This window comes from Mercenaria mercenaria, chromosome 17 (genome assembly GCF_021730395.1).
Source record: "Mercenaria mercenaria strain notata chromosome 17, MADL_Memer_1, whole genome shotgun sequence".
In the NCBI taxonomy this organism is placed as follows: domain Eukaryota; kingdom Metazoa; phylum Mollusca; class Bivalvia; order Venerida; family Veneridae; genus Mercenaria; species Mercenaria mercenaria.
The window spans coordinates 53,295,857-53,316,437 of NC_069377.1; the positions used below are offsets into that span (position 1 = coordinate 53,295,857).

The window sequence follows — 20,581 nt, forward strand, 5'->3', positions numbered from 1 at the left end:
CGCTTTACCGATATACATTGCTAAATGAAGTCGGTAGAAGAAAAGATCAGGCAATTCTAGATAATTTTCTTGGGTTTATTTTAATTAGTTACAATCGGTTGGTTTATACTAATGCACACACTGGATGTACCCTTTAAAAGGAAAATATAATCTATCTAATACAAACCTATCAGCTGACATTTTTTTATTTTGTTGGGTTTAACGTCGCACGGACACTATAATAGGTCATATGGCGACTTTCCAGTTTCGATGGTAGCGGAAGACCCCAAGTGCCCCATCGTGCATTATTTCATCACGAGTGGGCACCTGGGTAGAACCACCGACCTTCCGTAAACCAGCTGGATGGCTTCCTCACATGAAGAATGCAACGCCCCGCGTGAGAATCGAACCCACATCGATGAGGGGCAAGTGATTTGAAGTCAGCGACCTTAACCACTCGGCCACGGAGGCCCCTTATCAGCTGACAAGTGAAAAGGACTTGCTTAAATGTAGTTGGACATATACAAGTTCTGGTGTTGTCTAAGTCACACATATCTCCGGATAGATCGACTGTGAACTCTGAATTTGCCGAACAACTGTCGCTAAAACCTTTGTATAAGATATAATTAAATGTTTTTGAAATGTATATTTTTGTTATTTTCACATGAAAATGTTATTTGAAAAAAATAACCAGAGGGAATTTGCCTAAGCAATAACTTTATCAGGAACAATTTATTTTTATCTGGAACTACCTGATATAAATTATTTTCCGAAAGTATGTAAACATGACTATAATCTTCTAATTAACAACTTGATAATCTTCTATGCACCTTAGTGCATTTGTTACTACTGACCTTTAGTAACGCATACACCATTTACATTCTTGTACGCTGATTCACAAACGCATCTTCTCGGGTTTCCTGTGTCACACAAAGCCTTTGATACTCCAGAACAATCACTGTTACTTGTACAGAGATCACCAAGACCTTAAATGCGCAAAAGTAATGCATGTGTATTGTTGAATGTATACATTTTATTGCAAATGTGTAAAATCTTAAGTAAGCAACGGTTATATAGTAATATAGCAAACTATTGCAGTGTATGTAATTATAATGCGCTAGATTATACTGAAGAACTGTACATATGCACTCTGGTCAAACAACACACACATCGTTGCTAATATGAGAAGACTGATCGTATAGAAATATTTAGTAAACTAACAAGTTATGCTTTAATTACAGAAATATGACAAAAGTGAAACATAATTGCTTTACAATAAAATTATTGTTGTGACGTCTATGAATATCGATTACAAGCACAAACCTATTCGTATACAAGAGTTTAAGCTTTGTGTGTAACTTTGCGGACATGTGCATATTCTGTTTGAACAAATTGCATTTGAAAGTGCTCCGCAGTCGAAATTAGAGATGCAACTGTCGCCAAATCCTGGAAATAGAAAACAATTATTTTTTTATCGTATATCGAAGAAGTTTCCATCGAGTTAAGTAGTACTGTGAATCATTAGAGCAACTATTGTCACACATCTGGATACATGTATCTATTTTGAAATTAAAGCCTTTCAATTTTAAGAACAAATTCATATTAAAAATAAAAGCTGTCGGAGGACAGCAACGCTCGACTTCTCAATAGCCTTGTCAATTTAATGAATATAAGACGACAAATGGTCATAATTTTATACAAAAGCAAACAGAGTTATGACACCTGTGCAGTATAACTCAGATTTTCACGGTGAATAAGTGGATTAAGTTTCAATCCATTCCCACAAGCGATTATGGAGATACCAGCTTACACACAAAAACTTAACCAAATCGGGACGCCAACGCTGACACCGACGCATTGGTGGGTGCAAAAGCTCTACTTATTCTTTTAAAAGCTGAGCTAATAATCGGGTGATTTTTTTAGGATAATGTATTTTATGTTATAGTAAATATAAACATTCAAAATAAATTTAATAAATACACTAAAACTTCCATCAGTGCATGAGCGTGCAAAAATGTGCACACGCGCTTACCAAATACGTAATTACCTTTTAGGAACATTATATACTCGTACACCCTTGTATTTCACACTTTACCGATATGCATTGCTAAATGAAGTCGGTAGAAGAAAAGATCAGGCAATTCTAGATAATTTACTTCGGTTTATTTTAATTAGTTACAATCGTTCGGTTTATACTAATGCACACACTGGATATACCCTTTAAAAGGAAAAGATAATTTATCTAATACAAACCTATCAGCTGACATTTTTTTTATTTTGTTGGTTTTAACGTCGCACGGACACTATAATAGGTCATATGGCAACTTTCCAGCTTCGATGGTGGCGGACGACCCCAAGTGCCCCATCGTGTATTATTTCATCACGAGTGGGCACCTGGGTAGAACCACCGACCTTCCGTAAGCCTGTTGGACGGCTTCCTCACATGAAGAATGCAACGCACCGCGTAAGGATCGAACCCACATCGATGAGGGGCAAGTGATTTGAAGTCAGCGACCTTAACCACTCGGCCACGGAGGCCCCTTATCAGCTGACAAGTGAAAAGGACTTGCTTAAATGTAGTTGGACATATACAAGTTCTGGTGTTGCCTAAGTCACACATATCTCAGAATAGATCGACTGTGCACTCTGAATTCACCGAACAACTGTCGCTAAAACCTTTGTATAAGATATATTTAAATGTTTTTGAAATGTAGTTTTTTGTTATTTTCCCGTGAAAATGTTATTTGAAAAAAATAACCAGAGGAAATTTGCCTAAGCAATGACTTTATCAGGAACAATTTATTTTTATCTGGAACTACATGATATAAATTATTTTCCGAAAGTATGTAAACATGAGTATAATCTTCTAATTAACAACTTGATAATCTTCTATGAACCTTAGTGCATTTGTTACTACTGACCTTTAGTAACGCATACACCATTTACATTCTTGTACGCTGATTCACAAACGCATCTTCTCGGGTTTCCTGTGTCACACAAAGCCTTTGATACTCCAGAACAATCACTGTTACTTGTACAGAGATCACCAAGACCTTAAATGCGCAAAAGTAATGCAAGTGTATTGTTGAATGTATACATTTTATTGCAAATGTGTAACGTCTTAAGTAAGCAACGGTCATATAGTAATATAGCAAACTATTGCAGTGTATGTAATTATAATGCGCTAGATTATACTGAAGAACTGTACATATGCACTCTGGTCAAACAACACACACATCGTTGCTAATATGAGAGGACTGATCGTATAGAAATATTTAGTAAACTAACAAGTTATGCTTTAATTACAGAAATATGACAAAAGTGAAACATAATTGCTTTACAATAAAATTATTGTTGTGACGTCTATGAATATCGATTACAAGCACAAACCTATTCGTATACAAGAGTTTAAGCTTTGTGTGTAACTTTGCGGACATGTGCATATTCTGTTTGAACAAATTGCATTTGAAAGTGCTCCGCAGTCGAAATTAGAGATGCAACTGTCGCCAAATCCTGGAAATAGAAAACAATTATTTTTTTATCGTATATCGAAGAAGTTTCCATCGAGTTAAGTAGTACTGTGAATCATTAGAACAACTATTGTCACACCCTGGATACATGTATCTATTTTGAAATTAAAGCCTTTCAATTTTAAGAACAAGTTCTTATTAAAAACAAAAGCTGTCGGAGGACAGCAACGCTCGACTTCTCAATAGCCTTGTCAATTTAATGAATATAAGTCGACAAAGGGTCATAATTTTATACAAAAGCAAACAGAGTTATGACACCTGTGCAGTATAAGTCAGATTTTCACGGTGAATAAGTGGATTAAGTTTCAATCCATTCCCACAAGTGATTATGGAGATACCAGCTTACACACAAAAACTTAACCAAATCGGGACGCCAACGCTGACACCGACGCATTGGTGAGTGCAAAAGCTCTACTTATTCTTTTAAAAGCCGAGCTAATAACTGGGTGATTTTTTAAGATAATGTATTTGATGTTATAATAAATATAAACATTCAAAATAAATTTAATAAATACACTTAAACTTCCATCAGTGCATGAGCGTGCAACAATGTGCACACGCGCTTACCAAATACGTAATTACTTTTTAGGAACATTATATACTCGTACAATTTCGGTAGACAGTGAAACCCTGATATCACACGCCAAAAATTCAAGAAACATTTGGCTTAAAATTGTTTTAAAATAGGGCCTGCGGTTTCTGACAAGATAATTTTTAAAATTTCCAATATATAGATATAGGGGAAAACTGACAACTCCCCCTGGCAGCCATGTTTTATAAATAGTCAAAATAATTTGAAAAATCATCGCAGAAGGTCACACAAGTAGAATTTAAGTGAAAATATTTTAGAATTGGTAAACTGTCGCTAAATCCTTTGTATAAGATATGTTTAGATGTCTTTAAAATGTAGTGGAATTTTTGTTTTTTTTCCCGTGAAAATATTATTTTAAAAAAAATAACCAGAGGCAATTTACCAAAGCATTGATTTTACCAGAAACAATTTTGCTCTATATATATTTTTATCTGGAACTATATGATATAGATTTTTTTCCGAAAGTATGTAAACATTACTATAATCTTCTAATTAACAACTTGATACATATTCTATGCACCTTTGTACATTTGTCACTACTGACCTTTAGTAAAACATACACCATTTACATTCTTGTAAGCTGATTCACAAACACATCTTCTTGGGTTTCCTGTGTCACACAAAGCCCTTGATACACTAGAACAATCACTGTTACTGGAACAGAGATCACCAAGACCTTAAATGCGAAAAAATAAATGTGTTTTGTTGAATGTATACATTTTATTGCAATTGTGTAGTGCGTCGTATCGCATTTTTCAATATTTTCAGTATTGAAATTATTTAATGTGAATGTATCATATGCATACTGTCATAAGGTATGGCCAGTTTTTATGAATGAACAATGGAAAATAGAGCATAAGAAGACCACACTTTTATGCAGAATTGTACGAACATCTTCTGTTCAATGAGCACACAGAACGATGCTAACGTGAGAAGGTTGATCGTAAAGAAATATTTCATAAACTAGCTAATTATTAATTAAAATTATAAAAGTATGTCCAAAATGTAACAGAACTGCTTAAAAGTCCAATTATTGTTATAACTTCTATGAAATTTATCAATTACAAATACAAACCGATTCGTATACAAGAGGTTAAGCTCTGTGTGTAACCTAGAGGACATGTGCATACTCCGTTTGTACACACTGCATTTGATAGTGCTCCACAATCAAAGTTAGTAGTACAACTGTCGCCAAATCCTGAAAATGGAAAAACATTTATTATCCATTGATAATCGGAGTGGTTTCTTTTTTTTGCGATTGGAAAAAATCTTATCAATAGTAACAAAATTAGACGAATTTGACTGAAAAGTTGCCGTCTATCCCTGAAAATAGAAAACAGCTATCAATTTCCATCGAATATGGGAGATTTCCACATACAATGTATTGGAGTACTTTCCTTAACCTTCAAAGGTAATCTTAATCAGTGGTACAACTGTTTCCAAATCCTGGATACATGCAACAGCATTGATAGTTCAATTTTTACGGTGAAAGTACGTGGGCCGTTCAAAAATACGGAGGCTGATGCCAGACTTTCAAATCTAGCCTATAAAAACGTATTAAGTTTGTATCGTTTTGAAACATAGGGTCACTGAAATATTTGTTCCAAATCTGAAACTTCACAATGCATTATGAATATGCTGTGATCATTTGTTAAAGTAAGGGGTGTGATGTGCGACCCACGTCAGCGTCGTCTTCATATAGTCAACTTTGTTTACAACATTTTACGTAATAAATTTAAATAATGTTTTCAATCTATTTAGAATACACTTAACAACATAACATATAATTAAATCTCTGTGTATCATTTGAAGAAATAGAATATTCATTTTCAACAAGATATAAGTCTCGGTTTGTCTCGGTTTAAATAAACCAACATGATGGTCATTGACCTTAAAGCACTCACCTGTTTAAAAGGCTTCAAGTGTGTTTGTATAATGGTACATGTTTATTTATTTGTTGGGTTTAACGTCGAACCAACACCATTATAGGTCATATGGCAACTTTCAAGCTTTAATGGTGGAGGAAGACCCGAGGTGCCCCTCCGTGCATTATTTCATCACGAGCGGGTACCTTGGTAGAACCATCGACCGTCCGTAAGACAGCTGGATGTAATGGTAGAAGTACAGAGTTAGATTTATATATATATCAAGGTTCCAGCTATTATGCATTCAGAGAAGAATATATTCAAAGTTTCTTTTATGTTAGCATATGTTTATGCATTCAGAGAAGAAGATATTCAAAGTTTCTTTTATGTTAGCCTATGTTATATACATGTCACAAACATGGGCATGGCCATTTTTAAACTTAAGGTAATAATCTGAACAATTACGGTAGACAGTGAAACCCTGACATCACACACCAAATATTCAAGTAACAATTTGCTTAAAATTGTTTTAAAATAGGGCCTGCGGTTTCTGACAAGATAATTTTAAAATTTCCAATATATGCATATAGGGGAAAAGTGACAACTCCCCCTGGCGGCCATGTTTTATAAATAATCAAAATAACTTGAAAAATCTTTGTAGAAGGTCACACAAGTAGAATTTAAGTGAAACTATTTTAGAATTGGTAAACTGTCGCCAAATCCTTTGTATAAGATATATTTAGATGTCTTTATAATGTAGTGTTTTCTTTGGTTATTTTCCCGTGAAAATATCATTTAAAAAATAACCAGAGGAAATTTGCCTAAGCAATGAATTTATCAGAAACAAATTTGCTCTATATATTTTATCTGGAACTACATGATATAGATTATTTTCCGAAAATATGCAAATATAACTATAATCTTCTGATTAACAACTTGATACATCTTCTATGCACCTTTGTACATTTGTCACTACTGACCTTTAGTAACACATACACCATTTACATTCTTGTAAGCTGATTCACAAACACATCTTCTTGGGTTTCCTGTGTCACACAAAGCCCTTGATACACTAGAACAATCACTGTTACTTGTACAGAGATCACCAAGACCTTAAATGCGTAAAAAGTAATGTAAGTGTATTGTTGAATATATACATTTTATTGCAATTGTGTAAAGTCCTCAGTATGCAACTGTCATATAGCAGTATTGTAAACTATTTAAGTGAATGTAAGCATAACTGCAAAACTAGAATGCATAAGGTAAGGCCATGTCTTTATGACTGAACAATTGTTGAAAAAGACGTTAAACCCGAACACACACACACTTATATGCAGAATTGTACGAACATACTCTGTTTAATTAACACACACAACGATTCTAACGTGAGAAGGCTGATCGTAAAGAAATATTTTATAAACTAGTTAATTATTAATTAAACTTATAAAAGTATGTCCAAAATGTAACAGAACTGCTTAAAAGTCCAATTATTGTTATAACTTCTATGAAATTTATCAATTACAAATACAAACCGATTCGTATACAAGAGGTTAAGCTCTGTGTGTAACCTAGAGGACATGTGCATATTCCGTTTGTACACACTGCATTTGATAGTGCTCCACAATCAAAGTTAGTAGTACAACTGTCGCCAAATCCTGAAAATGGAAAAACATTTATTTTCCATTGATAATCGGAGTGGTTTCTTTTTTTTTTTGCGATTGGAAAAAATCTTATCAATAGTAACAAAATCAGACGAATTTGACTGAAAAGTTGCCGTCTATCCCTGAAAATAGAAAACAGCTATCAATTTCCATCGAATATGGGAGATTTCCACATACAATGTATTTGAGTACTTTCCTTAACCTTCAAAGGTAATCTTAATCAGTGGTACAAATGTTTCCAAATCCTGGATACATGCAACAGTATTGATAGTTCAATTTTTACGGTGAAAGTACGTGGGCCGTTCAAAAATACGGAGACTGATGCCAAAACTTCAAATCTAGCCTATAAAAACGTATTAAGTTTGTATCGTTTAGAAACATAGGGTCACTGAAATATTTGTTCCAAATCTGAAACTTCACAATGCATTATGAATATGCTGTGATCATTTGTTAAAGTAAGGGGTGTGATGTGCGACCCACGTCAGCGTCGTCTTCATATAGTCAACTTTGTTTACAACATTTTACGTAATAAATTTAAATAATGTTTTCAATCTATTTAGAATACACTTAACAACATACCATATAATTAAATCTCTGTGTATCATTTGAAGAAATAGAATATTCATTTTCAACAAGATATAAGTCTCGGTTTAAATAAACCAACATGATGGTCATTGACCTTAAAGCACTCACCTGTGTAAAAGGCTTCAAGTGTGTTTGTATAATGTAATGGTACATGTTTATTTATTTGTTGGGGTTAACGTCGAACCGACACCATTATAGGTCATATGGCAACTTTAATGGTGGAGGAAGACCCCAGGTGCCTCTCCGTGCATTATTTCATCACGAGCTGGCACCTTGGTAGAACCACCGACTGTCCGTAAGACAGCTGGATGTAATGGTACAAGTACAGATTTAGATTTATATATATATATCAAGGTTCCAGCTATTATGCATTCAGAGAAGAATATATTCAAAGTTTCTTTATGTTAGCATATGTTATATACGTCACAAACATGGGCATGGCCATTTTTAAACTTAAGGTAATAATTTGAATAATTACGGTAGACAGTGAAACCCTGACATCACACACCAAATATTCAAGTAACATTTTGCTTAAAATTGTTTTAAAATAGGGCCTGCGGTTTCTGACAAGATAATTTTAAAATTTCCAATATATGCATAGGGGAAAAGTGACAACTCCCCCTGGCGGCCATGTTTTATAAATAATCAAAATAACTTGAAAAATCTTTGTAGAAGGTCACACAAGTAGAATTTAAGTGAAAATATTTTAGAATTGGTAAACTGTCGCCAAACCCTTTGTATAAGATATATTTAGATGTCTTTATAATGTAGTGTTTTAATTGGTCATTTTCCCGTGAAAATATCATTTGAAAATAACAAGAGGAAATTTGCCTAAGCAATGAATTTATCAGGAACAAATCTGCTCTATCTATATATTTGCTCTTTACTTGATATAGATTATTTTCCGAAAATATGCAAATATAACTATAATCTTCTGATTAACAACTTGATACATCTTCTATGCACCTTTGTACATTTGTCACTACTGACCTTTAGTAACACATACACCATTTACATTCTTGTAAGCTGATTCACAAACACATCTTCTTGGGTTTCCTGTGTCACACAAAGCCCTTGATACACTAGAACAATCACTGTTACTTGTACAGAGATCACCAAGACCTTAAATGCGAACAAAAGTAATGTAAGTGTTTTGTTGAATATATACATTTTATTGCAGTTGTGTAAAGTAAAGTCCTCAGTATGCAACTGTCATATAGCAGTATTGTAAACTATTTAAGTGAATGTAAGCATAACTGCAAAACTAGAATGCATAAGGTAAGGCCATGTCTTTATCACTGAAAAAATGTTGAAAAAGATGTTAAACCCGAACACACACACACTTATGTGCAGAATTGTACGAACATACTCTGTTTAATGAACACACACAACGATTCTAACGTGAGAAGGCTGATCGTAAAGAAATATTTTATAAACTAGTTAATTATGAATTAAACTTATAAAAGTATGTCCAAAATGAAACAAAACTGCTTAAAAATCCGATTATTGTTATAACTTCTATGAAATGTATCAATTACAAGTACGAACCGATTCGTATACAAGAGGTTAAGCTCTGTGTGTAACCTAGAGGACATGTGCATATTCCGTTTGTACACACTGCATTTGATAGTGCTCCACAATCAAAGATAGTAGTACAACTGTCGCCAAATCCTGAAAAGGGAAAAACATTTACTTTCCATTGATAATAGGAGTGGTTTTATTTTTTTGCGATTGTAAAAAATCTTATCAATAGAAACGAAATCGGACGGACTTGACTGAAAAGTTGTCGCCTATCCCTGAAAGCAGAAAACAGCTATCAATTTCCATCGAATATGGGAGATTTTCACCAAATATTGGAGTACTTTCCTTAACCTTCCAAGGTAATCTTAATCAGTGGTACAACTGTTTCCAAATCCTGTATACAAGCAACAGTATGTAAGGTGAAAGTATGTGGGACGTTCAAAAATTCGGACCTCAAATCAGCCAATAATGATGTATTAAATTTTATCGTTTTAAAACATAGTGTCACTGAAATAGATGTTCCAAATCTGAAACTTCACAATGCATTATGAATATGCTGTGATCATTTATTCAAGTAAGGTGTGTGATGTGCAGCCAACGTCAGCGACGTCTTCATATAGTCAACTTTGTTTACAACACTTTTCGTAATAAGTTTATTCACTGGCACCAGATCAGAAAGAAAATGCCTCCGTACGTGTTATACCCTACCCCTAGGTATTCTATAAGAACCATGGTCGTGAACGGAAAAATATACTAACCCGTTTCAATCGCGCATTTCATACCTTAAACACGCAGTGGGGTAAATGTGTACTATGGATATCAAACAAGTGGTAATTTATCTTCCATTGTGTACCGGTCACATTTTTTCAATACATTTTATCTTAGAAAAACAACGCGTTGTTTATAGTAATTTCAACATTACACAAAAAACCTGCTTGAACTTCCCTGTTGAAGTTCCGTTCTAGATTATTAAACGATTCTGATTGGCTGTTGTAAAAATGTATGTCAATCGTCATTTTACTACACGTGTTTCGCTAAAATGTGAAAATGCAGCAAAATGTGCAAAATGAATAAAATATACAGAACAGATGCAGACCAATGTACGATTTCAAATTAAAGATCATATACAAGATGAATTTCATTCATCATTTCGAGTTTTAGTGTAAAATTGTGATTTTTGAAAAATCTGTTTTTGTTTGTTTACGTTTCGCCAAACATGTGCGCACTGCCGTGACCTCTAGACCGGATGTTCATTAGGGAAGTTCAAGCAAGTTTTTTCTGTAACGTTGACGAAAGCATAAAATATGTTTATAATCTCAGCAATATGGAATATTGAGACAATGTGACTGGTGCACGATGGAAGATAAATTATCGCTTGTTTAATATACTAGGTACCCATTCACCGAACTGCGCGTTTAAGTTGAGAAATGTACGATTGAAACGGGTTAGTGCACTTTCCCGTTCATGACCATGGTTCTTATAGAATACCTAGGGGTAGGGTATAACATATACGGAGGCATTTTCTTTCTGATCTGGTGCCAGTGAGTTTATTTAATGTTTTCAATCTATTTAGAATACACTGAAGAACTTATTATATGATTAAATCTCAGTGCATCATATGAAGAAATAGAATATTCATTTTCGACAAGAAATCACGTCGGTTTAAATAATATCACAAGGCAAGATGGTCATTGACCCTAAAGCGCTCAACTGTGTAAATAGCTTCAAGTGTGTTGTTTTAATGTACAAGTACAGGTTAGGTTTATATGCATATCAAGGCTCCAGCTATTGTGTATTCAGAGAAGGAGATATTCAAAGTTTCTTTTATGTTAGCCTATGTTATATACATGTCACACACATGGGCATGGCCATTTTTAAATTCAACAATTCCGGTAGACAGTCAAACCCTGATATCACACGCCAAATATTCAAGAAACATTTTGCTTAAAATTGTTTTAAAATAGGGCCTGCGATTTCTGACAAGAATTTTTTTTTAATTTCCAATATATACTTATAGGGAAAAAGTGACAACTCCCCTTGGCGGTCATGTTTTATTTATAATCAAAATAATTAAAAAAATCTTTGTAGAACGTCACACAAGAACAATTTGCGTGAAATTGTTTTAGAATGGGTAAATTGTTGCCAAATCCTTTGTATAAGATATATTTAGATGTCTTTAAAATTTAGGTTTTTCTTTATTTTCCCGTGAAAATATTATTTAAAAAAAATAACCAGAGGAAATTTGCCTAAGCAATGATTTTATCAGAAACAATTTTGCTTTAAATATTTTTATCTGGAACTACATGATATAAATTATTTTCCGAAAGTATGTAAACATAATTATAATCTTCTAATTAACAGCTTGATACATCTTATATGCACCTGAGTACATTTGTTACTACTGACCTTTAGCCACACATACACCATTTACATTCTTGTAAGCTGATTCACAGACACATTTTCTCGGGTTTCCTGTGTCACACACTGCCCTTGATACACTAGAACAATCACTGTTGCTTGTACAGAGATCACCAAGACCTTAAATGCGTAAAAAGTAATATTAGTGTCTGTTGAATATATACATTTTATTGCAAATGTGAAAAGTCCTCAGTATGCAACTGTCATATGGCAATATTGCAAACAATTTCAGTGGATGTAAACATGAACCGCACAACTCAAATGCGCAACTAAATGTCTTGTCGTTATGTTGTAGAGATGTACAAATGTACTTTGTTCAATGAGCACAAACAATGTTGCACTCATTAGAAGGTTGATCGTAAAGAAATATTAGATTAATTCATGTATAATGCGTAAATTATAAAAATAAAACAAGAGTGAAACATAAATGCTGTACAATCGAATTACTACTATAAAATCTTTAAAATTTATCATCAATTAGTACAAACCTATTCGTATACAAGCGGTTAAGCTCTGTGAGTAACCTTGTGGACATGCGCATATTCCGTTTGAACAGACTGCATTTGAAAGTGCTCCGCAATCGAAATTAGTAGAACAAATGTCGCCAAATCCTGAAATTGAAAACAATTACTTTCCATCTATTATTGGAGTTGTTTTCTTCGCTGTAAGTAGTATAATGAATCGGTCGCAAATCCTTGATACCTGTATTTAAGATAATGTATATTATGTTTTAGTAAATATCAACATTCAAAATTTCTTTTTTAAAATGCGAAATTTCCATCAGTGCATGTGCGGGCGAAAGTGAAAGTGTACCATATTTAGTACAACACTGGCTTTGTTGGTTTGTTTTTCTACTGTTGACGTGACAGAGTCATACTAGAAAATTACTGGTGGCAGGCAGTTTGCATTGCGGGTCGTTTTTTAATAATACTATGCACTGTACGATTATATTCAGTTTAGAGTATGATAAGGATTCTGCGTCGAGTGATTATTGTGAATAATATGTGCTGTATCGTTTCTAGCTCCTGTGCGGCGGGCTAACTTTACGGTGGAGTCAGCGATTGGACGTATCCATTCATTCAGCTAGTCAATTTGCGAAAGTAAGGTTAGAGATTTCTCACTTATTCGTGTCGCAAATCTGCTACATGTTTAAAATATGATATACGTTTTAGTATCAACATTTGCAAAATTCTGGTTTAATGCAGGTTTTCAAGTGTGCATTTGCTGGGCATTCGTTGTCCAATATTAGTTCCTAACTGCTTTATCTGTTTTATCAATTGATCATGATAGCAGTGAAAATTGTCCATATCCATTAGTGCACAATGGTGTTAATATCAATATCTCTGTACAAAAATACACCTTTACTATAAAGACTGATCATTACTAAATCAAGTTTAGAAGTAGCCCAAATATAAATAATCCTAATATTTCTTCCTTTCCTCATGCCCTGTCTCAATAGCATCGTGTTTTGATTTACGCTACCGCGTTTCAGTACGTATGTAAAGCGTTCTATCGAAATCAGCATGTGCCTATCGCATGCTGGTTAAATGCGGCGGCGTAAGAATTCTCGAAAAGAGACATTGAAAGAAGCGAAAAGGTGTAAATTCAGCGGGTTGTATTTAATGAAGTGTAGTTTTCATATATAAAAATTAACACCCCCTTTTCCTTGTCTTTTTCTAAAGTAGCGATATAGTTCTTTATGGAATCATAAAACTCTGAAAATCTGATATACAACAAAATGTCGAAAAAACGTTATCAAGTGGATGTTATATGAAATAAAGAACAGCCGGATTTAGTTGTGTTCAGCTTATATTGGAAAATGTATCCGTTTAAAATATGTAGCTTTGATTTATAGATCAAAATGAAACCTGGCCTATCTGTCGCTTATAGAGAAAAGATTGTGTTTGCATATGGAGCCAGAAAGTTCGAGATCATTTGTTATACTTTTTCAAGAATATTACATTTTACGCCGTGATTTACGTCTATGTCTTGTCGTATAATTCATTTTTGATTATACGAAGTTTGACAGGAATCGGCTCAATACATGATGAGGAATTGCTCTGTAATTAGATAAGAGCCATTAAGGTGATACTGGGGTCCATCGTTACCAAAAACAGTGTCCACTCATCAACTCAGTATTGATTAAATTGGACAGTTAGTTTTTCCGGTAAAATCATCGGCTTAACAATACTTTTTCAAACACAAGTTTACTTAGTCTTTCGTTGTCAACAAATAATATATGAATATACAGTGACATTGACATAAAATAGAGGCAACTGTATCCTATAGACCAACACCTAGCTGATACTCAAAGATCATTTCTTTTTTCTTTTTGTTAACAACATAATATGTATTACGATCTTACCTGTGATCATTCTGACAAGGGTATTTGTTTGTGATTCAAACATTAATGCAGCAGTTGTAATTTTTAAAAAAGAAATAATTGAGCCGTGCCATGAGAAAACCAACACAGTGCGTTTGCGACCAGCATAAATCCAGGATTCATACTGTTCGCTAACGGTGTCTCTAATTGCAATAGGCTTTGAAAGCGAACAGCATGGATCCTGACCAGAATGCGCGGATGCGCAGGCTTGTCTAGGTCAATGCTGGTCGCAAACGCACTATGTTGGTTTTCTCATGGCGCGGCTCAAGTTAAATTAAGGTAATGGACCCGTTATGACATCCTGCAATTTTCGTTTGATTGCGAATCCTCTTTTTGCTTTTCCGGCATTTTCCGGTTGTAAATGTTTTCCATACGAACAACTATACGGAGAATGCCAAAATCGCATCCGGAGAATACGTATCGTACGAAAATTGCCGAATTTCATTACGAGGCCACTACCTTAAATCACAGTCTTACCTATCCGCACACACTGAGTATCTTGCTGTCTGTAAGAAGTTTGACAAATGCATTTGTATGTATTTCCAATATCACATTGAGCATACGTTACTTGACAATCAAAGTTAGTTGTACAGTCAGATCCAAGTCCTGTAAGATAAGGCACAATAACTCCTGCGCTAAAATCACATTCAAACAACATAGCATAAGCTTTTATTTGACTAACAAGCTACGAGATCACTTTCAGTAACTTAACATTTTACAATATGAATCGTTTAATTGACATGCCTACTGCAAATTAAAGGTTTTAAACTATAAATGTGTTAAATTCATGAACTTAAGCAATATTATTTAAAAGTAAAGCAATATAATTAACCCGTAAAGTAAATCGACAAGTCACGTATTCTCTGCATACAATTTCGGCATTCTCGTGTGCGCGTTGAGGTATATTTACGTCTAGCCTACCGAAGTACGTAAACTGACGATTGCCATTATTGGTCCGTTACCAAAAATATGATATACAATATGTTATCAATTACTTGAATGAAAACTTTGCTGGTTACATTATTATGCACGAGTTGCACAGAATTACAGCGCGTAAGAATAAGTGTTTTTTTTCTTCTCAAAACACATCTAATAATTTTTCTATTACATACTCATTTACACTTTTAAATGATGCATTAAAAAAAATAAAGCTAAAAATAACTACGTGAATAAAATCTAAACTCGACAACGCACATTTAAGACGTCGCACACCTATATGAGACAAGAGGGCCAAGATGGCCCTAGGTCACTCACCTGAGAAACACACCATAAAACACCATAACAGTGAAAACATGTTTGACCTAGTGATTTCATGGAAAAAAATATTCTGACCAATTATCATTAAAACTGGAGCAAAAACAAGTATTTTCTTTGATTTGACCTAGTGACCTGTTTTTTGACCCCAGATAACCCATATTCGAACCTGACCTAGATTTTATCAAGGCTATTATTCTGACCAAATTTCATGAAGATCAATTGAAAAATACAGCCTCTATCGCATACACAAGGTTTTTCTTTCATTTGACCTAGTGACCTAGTGACTGAACCCAGATGACCAATATTCAAACTTGACCTAGATTTTATCAAGGCTATCATTCTGACAAAATTTCATGAAGATCAGTTGAAAAATACAGCCTCTATCACATACACGAGTTTTTTTTATTTAACCTAGTGACCTACTTTTTGACTACAGATGACCCATATTCAAATCCTACCTAGATTTCATCAAGGCAATCATTCTGACTTACTTACAGGAAGATCAATTGAAAAAAAAACCTCTATCGCATACTCAAGGTTTTCCTTAGATCTGACCTAATGACCTACTTTTTGACCCCAGATGACCCATATATGAACTTGACCTAGATTTTATCAAAGCAATCATTCTGACCAAATTTCATGAAGATCAATTGGAAAATACAGCCTCTATTGCATACACAAGGTTTTTCTTTGATTTGACCTAGTGACCTACTTTTTGATCCCAGATGATCAATAATCAAACTCAATCTAGATTTTATCAAGGCAATCATTCTGACTTAATTTCATGAAGATCAATTAAAAAAATATAACCTCTATCGCATACACAAAGTTTTTTTTGATTTGACCTAATGACCTACTTTTTGAACCAGATAATCCATATTCGAACTTGACCTAGATTTCAACAAGGCAATCATTCTCACCATAATTCATGAAGATTAATTGAAAAATACAGCCTCTATCGCATACACAAGGTTTTTGTTTGATTTGACCTAGTGACCTAGTTTTTAACCCCAGATGACCCATTTTCAAACTCGGCCTAGATTTCATCAAGGTAATTATTCTGACCAAAATTCATGAAGATGAATTGAAAAATACAGCCTCTATCGCATACATAAGGTTTTTCTTTGATTTGACCTTGTGACCTAATTTGTAATTCCAGGTGACCCATATTCAAACTCGGCCTAGATTTTATCAAGGCAATCATTCTGACCAAAATTCATGAAGATTAATTGAAAAATACAGCCTCTAACGCATACACAATGTTTTTCTTTGATTTGACCTAGTCACCTAGTTTTTGATCCCAAATGACCCATTTTCAAACTTGGCCTAGATTTTATCAAGGCAATCATTCTGACCAAATTCCATGAAGATCAGTTGAAAAATACAGCCTCTATCGCATACACAAGCTAAATGTTGACGACAGACAGACAGACGCCGGACATCGAGCGATCACAAAAACTCACCTGAGCATTGTTCAGGTGAGCTAATAAACACGTCATTATGGAAACACATATACATTTAAAGTCTATTGCAACTTAACGAAGTTGTTTGTTATGATTATCAAATACTGGTTTTAAGAATTGCATTGACCGTGTTTCTCATAAATGAAAGTGTATTTGAGTTAATGTCATACCTTTGCCCGAGCACTGTGTGCCTTCCTGTGCATAGCCTGATTGGCATTGACATCGTCCGGCATTACATATTGATTTGTATACATTCGCACATTCGTCAGTAGTTGTACAAGCATCACCGAGACCTATACGATGTACATTATACGCTTATTGAATTGCTTGTTGGTCAATAGTCAAAACTTTTGCGTGAGGTCCGACAGCAAGCTATTTCGAAAAGTATTTTATTACATGACATCAGAAATATTCTTATGATTTTATTCTTAACTTAGTTTTAACTTTAGCCAAGCAAAATCTAGTGTTGAACTATAGGCCGCTTGATAGCAAACTATGGATCGGCGATTCATATAAGGAGCCATGTAATAACACCAAATATAGAATTACGTGAGCATTTAAATTTACTCGTGTAACTATTTAATTATGTCTTTTCTTAAACTCAATGAAATATTTCACTCGATTTTTCCTTACTCAATAAGGGACCAACCCCATGTATGCCGTTAATGGATTTTACGAGACATTTGATTAATGTTTTAACCTATGTGTTGAAATGTTACTTGATCCGTTGAATGCCATCGTTCCAGATAAAGTGATACAACAATCTAAATGTGTTTCATAACTGATTGTCCGGGCCCTCTAATCTGCAACAGGGTTGTTTCGTAAATGTGTGCTCTGTTATACGTGAGCTAGGGCTATAGATCATTTTAACCCTTACCCTGCTAAATTTCTATAATGAACTTGTCCATCTTTCAACTTGGACAGTACCATTAACTGTTAAAAGGGGTGCTTACCAAAAAGATACTGACTGAATGGCGAACAGTGCAGATCATGATCAGACTGCACGGATGTGCAGGCTGATCATGATCTATACTGGTTGCAAAGGTAGAATCTATCGTGTCCAGCATGATAATGGTTAACCTTTAACCTGCTTAATTTCAATAATGAACTTATCCATCTTTCAATTTGGACAGTACCATTAATTGTTAAAAGGGGTGCTTACCAAAAGATACTGACTGAATGGCGAACAGTGCAGATCTTGATCAGACAGCATGGATGTGCAGGCTGATCATGATATATACTGGTCGCAAAGGTAGAATCCATTGTGTCCAGCATGATAAGGGTTAAAGGTCTCGTGGGATAGTCGTTGCATTTTACAGTGAAAAATACCATATCAAAAGCGTTTTTTGAAGACTAGTTAAAACCAATCAAGATATTATGAAAACTTAAAATGTTCCTATTAACACTATCGGAGATCTGTATTAAAATTTATAAAATGAACGGTTTTGTCTTCAAACCTTGTTACAGAAAAGGTAGACCAAACAGCTGTCATTGCATATATTTTCCAACTACAATGTACTAGTATTTGAAAAAGAAAACTGCACATAAATTGCATGCGCGATAAATATATACGAAAATAAAACTGTGATTACCAACCTATTTGCAAACAAGTGGTGACATCGCTCTGTCTATAGGTATAGGGACATGTGCATACTTTAGTTGTTCCTGACGTAGGCGTTGTGCTACATACAGCTGCTGTAAGACTTCCACATTCTACATTACTTGTACAAACTTCACCAAATCCTAAACAACCGACAAAGTAAATCTAAATCTTGGTATAACGGCTTTCTCATCTAATATCATATGAATTCTTTATGCTTAAGGTCGCAATAGTTTTATTACTGACTGCAGAGATAAGTTTCAATATTTCTGAGTCTTTGATCTGTTAATTAAGTATGGAATGCCGATGCGCCATGCGAATCGCTAATGCCGGCGCGCAAAGCTTACTGCCAAATGCTAAATGACAAATTTTTAATGCTAAATGCCAATCACTCAATGATAAATGCCAAATAGGCAATGCTAAATGAAACATAACCAAAGTATTTGGCATTTATTTTTTCGATTTTGACATAAAATGGTTAGCAGTTATCGTTTGACAATAATCATTTGACGGCCAATATTTGAAATAAGGATGTAGCAAATAGCATTTGCATCTACTTTTTGCCAATTAGAATGGTGCACCGGCCTTACAAAATTTAGACGTACATTAGGTAAAATTTGCCTCTTGTACATAATGCGATGTTTGATGATGCAGTTTTTGTTTTGTAAAGACTCCTATCTGTTGAATGAAAACATGTCAACTTCATCTCAAGGATTTTATTTCAATGGAAAAGAGAACAGCGTCCTGCAAAGCTGCTATTCACACTTAAGATGAACAAATTAAACATAGATTCTGATATAGAGCCTTGGACACAAAGAAATAACAAAGAACACAGCACGAGTTGTTTTAAGTATTTGCAATAACTTAAGTATGCAAAGCGATGATTTTGATCATTAGTTGTAAAGCGTCTTGGACGCTTGGTCCTTTTCGAAAAATTGTATTGGTATTATACAGGGATACATTGCATTTATTCAGATATCAAAAACTGTATATGTTAGGGCAAGTTTTACTAATTCTGAAAACGACTTCACATAAGTCTTTAGCATTGCAACTGTTAATGCGTCTTTTTAATTTTTTTTCAAAATATTTTGAATATCAATGGTATATGTTTTGAATAATTAATACAGCATTGTATTTACATGTACCTTGTTGCATTTATACTAAACATTAACGAGAAAATCGGAAAAGGTTCAGATTAAAACTATTTAGTACTATAGTGTTTGAATCAATTGACAAAGTTGTCATATCAAAGTTCAAAGTTCTTATCCTTTCCAGATGAACACTTTATGCGGACTTACCTCTACGTTGACATAGATTGTTTACTTGCTTATAGGCAATGGAACATATACATTTGTCTGTAACTCCAGTATCGCAAAAAGCAAAGGACACTTGGCAGTCGTTATTACTACTGCAATCATTTCCAAGATCACCTGCAATATGTTTCAAATAAAAAATATTATCTTTGTTTTTTTTCGTTACTAAGGGTTTCAAGACCAACGATTATTTCGATAACTTTTTTAAAGCGAGTCTTCCGTGGAAAAGAGATTGAAGTTGCTGACTTCGAATCACTTGTCCCTTACCAATGTTTGTTTGAAAGTGTTTTTTTTTCGTGTTATAGGAAACCATCTAACTGGCTTACGGAAGGCTGTGGTTCTACCCAGGTTGGTGAGGTCTACTAGCTGGCTTATGGAAGGCTGTGGTTCTACCCAGGTTGGTGAGGTCTGCTA

At 34.3% G+C, this 20,581-nt stretch overlaps 1 protein-coding gene across 5 annotated transcripts in view; it reads right to left on the minus strand.

Annotated features, from left to right (window-relative positions):
* LOC128550079 (fibrillin-2-like) overlaps nt 1–20,581 on the minus strand; it is an 81,756-nt gene that overhangs the window by 28,513 nt on the left and 32,662 nt on the right. For 2 of the 5 annotated variants that reach the window (XM_053528188.1, XM_053528189.1), the window contains exons 16-31: nt 20,153–20,284; nt 18,851–18,997; nt 17,425–17,547; nt 15,012–15,140; nt 12,640–12,762; nt 12,140–12,271; nt 9,761–9,883; nt 9,203–9,334; nt 7,499–7,621; nt 6,947–7,078; nt 5,177–5,299; nt 4,646–4,777; nt 3,370–3,492; nt 2,901–3,032; nt 1,303–1,425; nt 834–965 (exon numbers count right to left, since the gene is read on the minus strand). In XM_053528188.1, coding sequence (XP_053384163.1) covers nt 834–965; nt 1,303–1,425; nt 2,901–3,032; nt 3,370–3,492; nt 4,646–4,777; nt 5,177–5,299; nt 6,947–7,078; nt 7,499–7,621; nt 9,203–9,334; nt 9,761–9,883; nt 12,140–12,271; nt 12,640–12,762; nt 15,012–15,140; nt 17,425–17,547; nt 18,851–18,997; nt 20,153–20,284 — 2,061 coding nt within the window. The remainder of the gene's footprint in view (nt 1–833; nt 966–1,302; nt 1,426–2,900; nt 3,033–3,369; nt 3,493–4,645; nt 4,778–5,176; nt 5,300–6,946; nt 7,079–7,498; nt 7,622–9,202; nt 9,335–9,760; nt 9,884–12,139; nt 12,272–12,639; nt 12,763–15,011; nt 15,141–17,424; nt 17,548–18,850; nt 18,998–20,152; nt 20,285–20,581) is intronic. The other 3 variants (XM_053528191.1, XM_053528190.1, XM_053528192.1) reach the window with 3 other exon arrangements.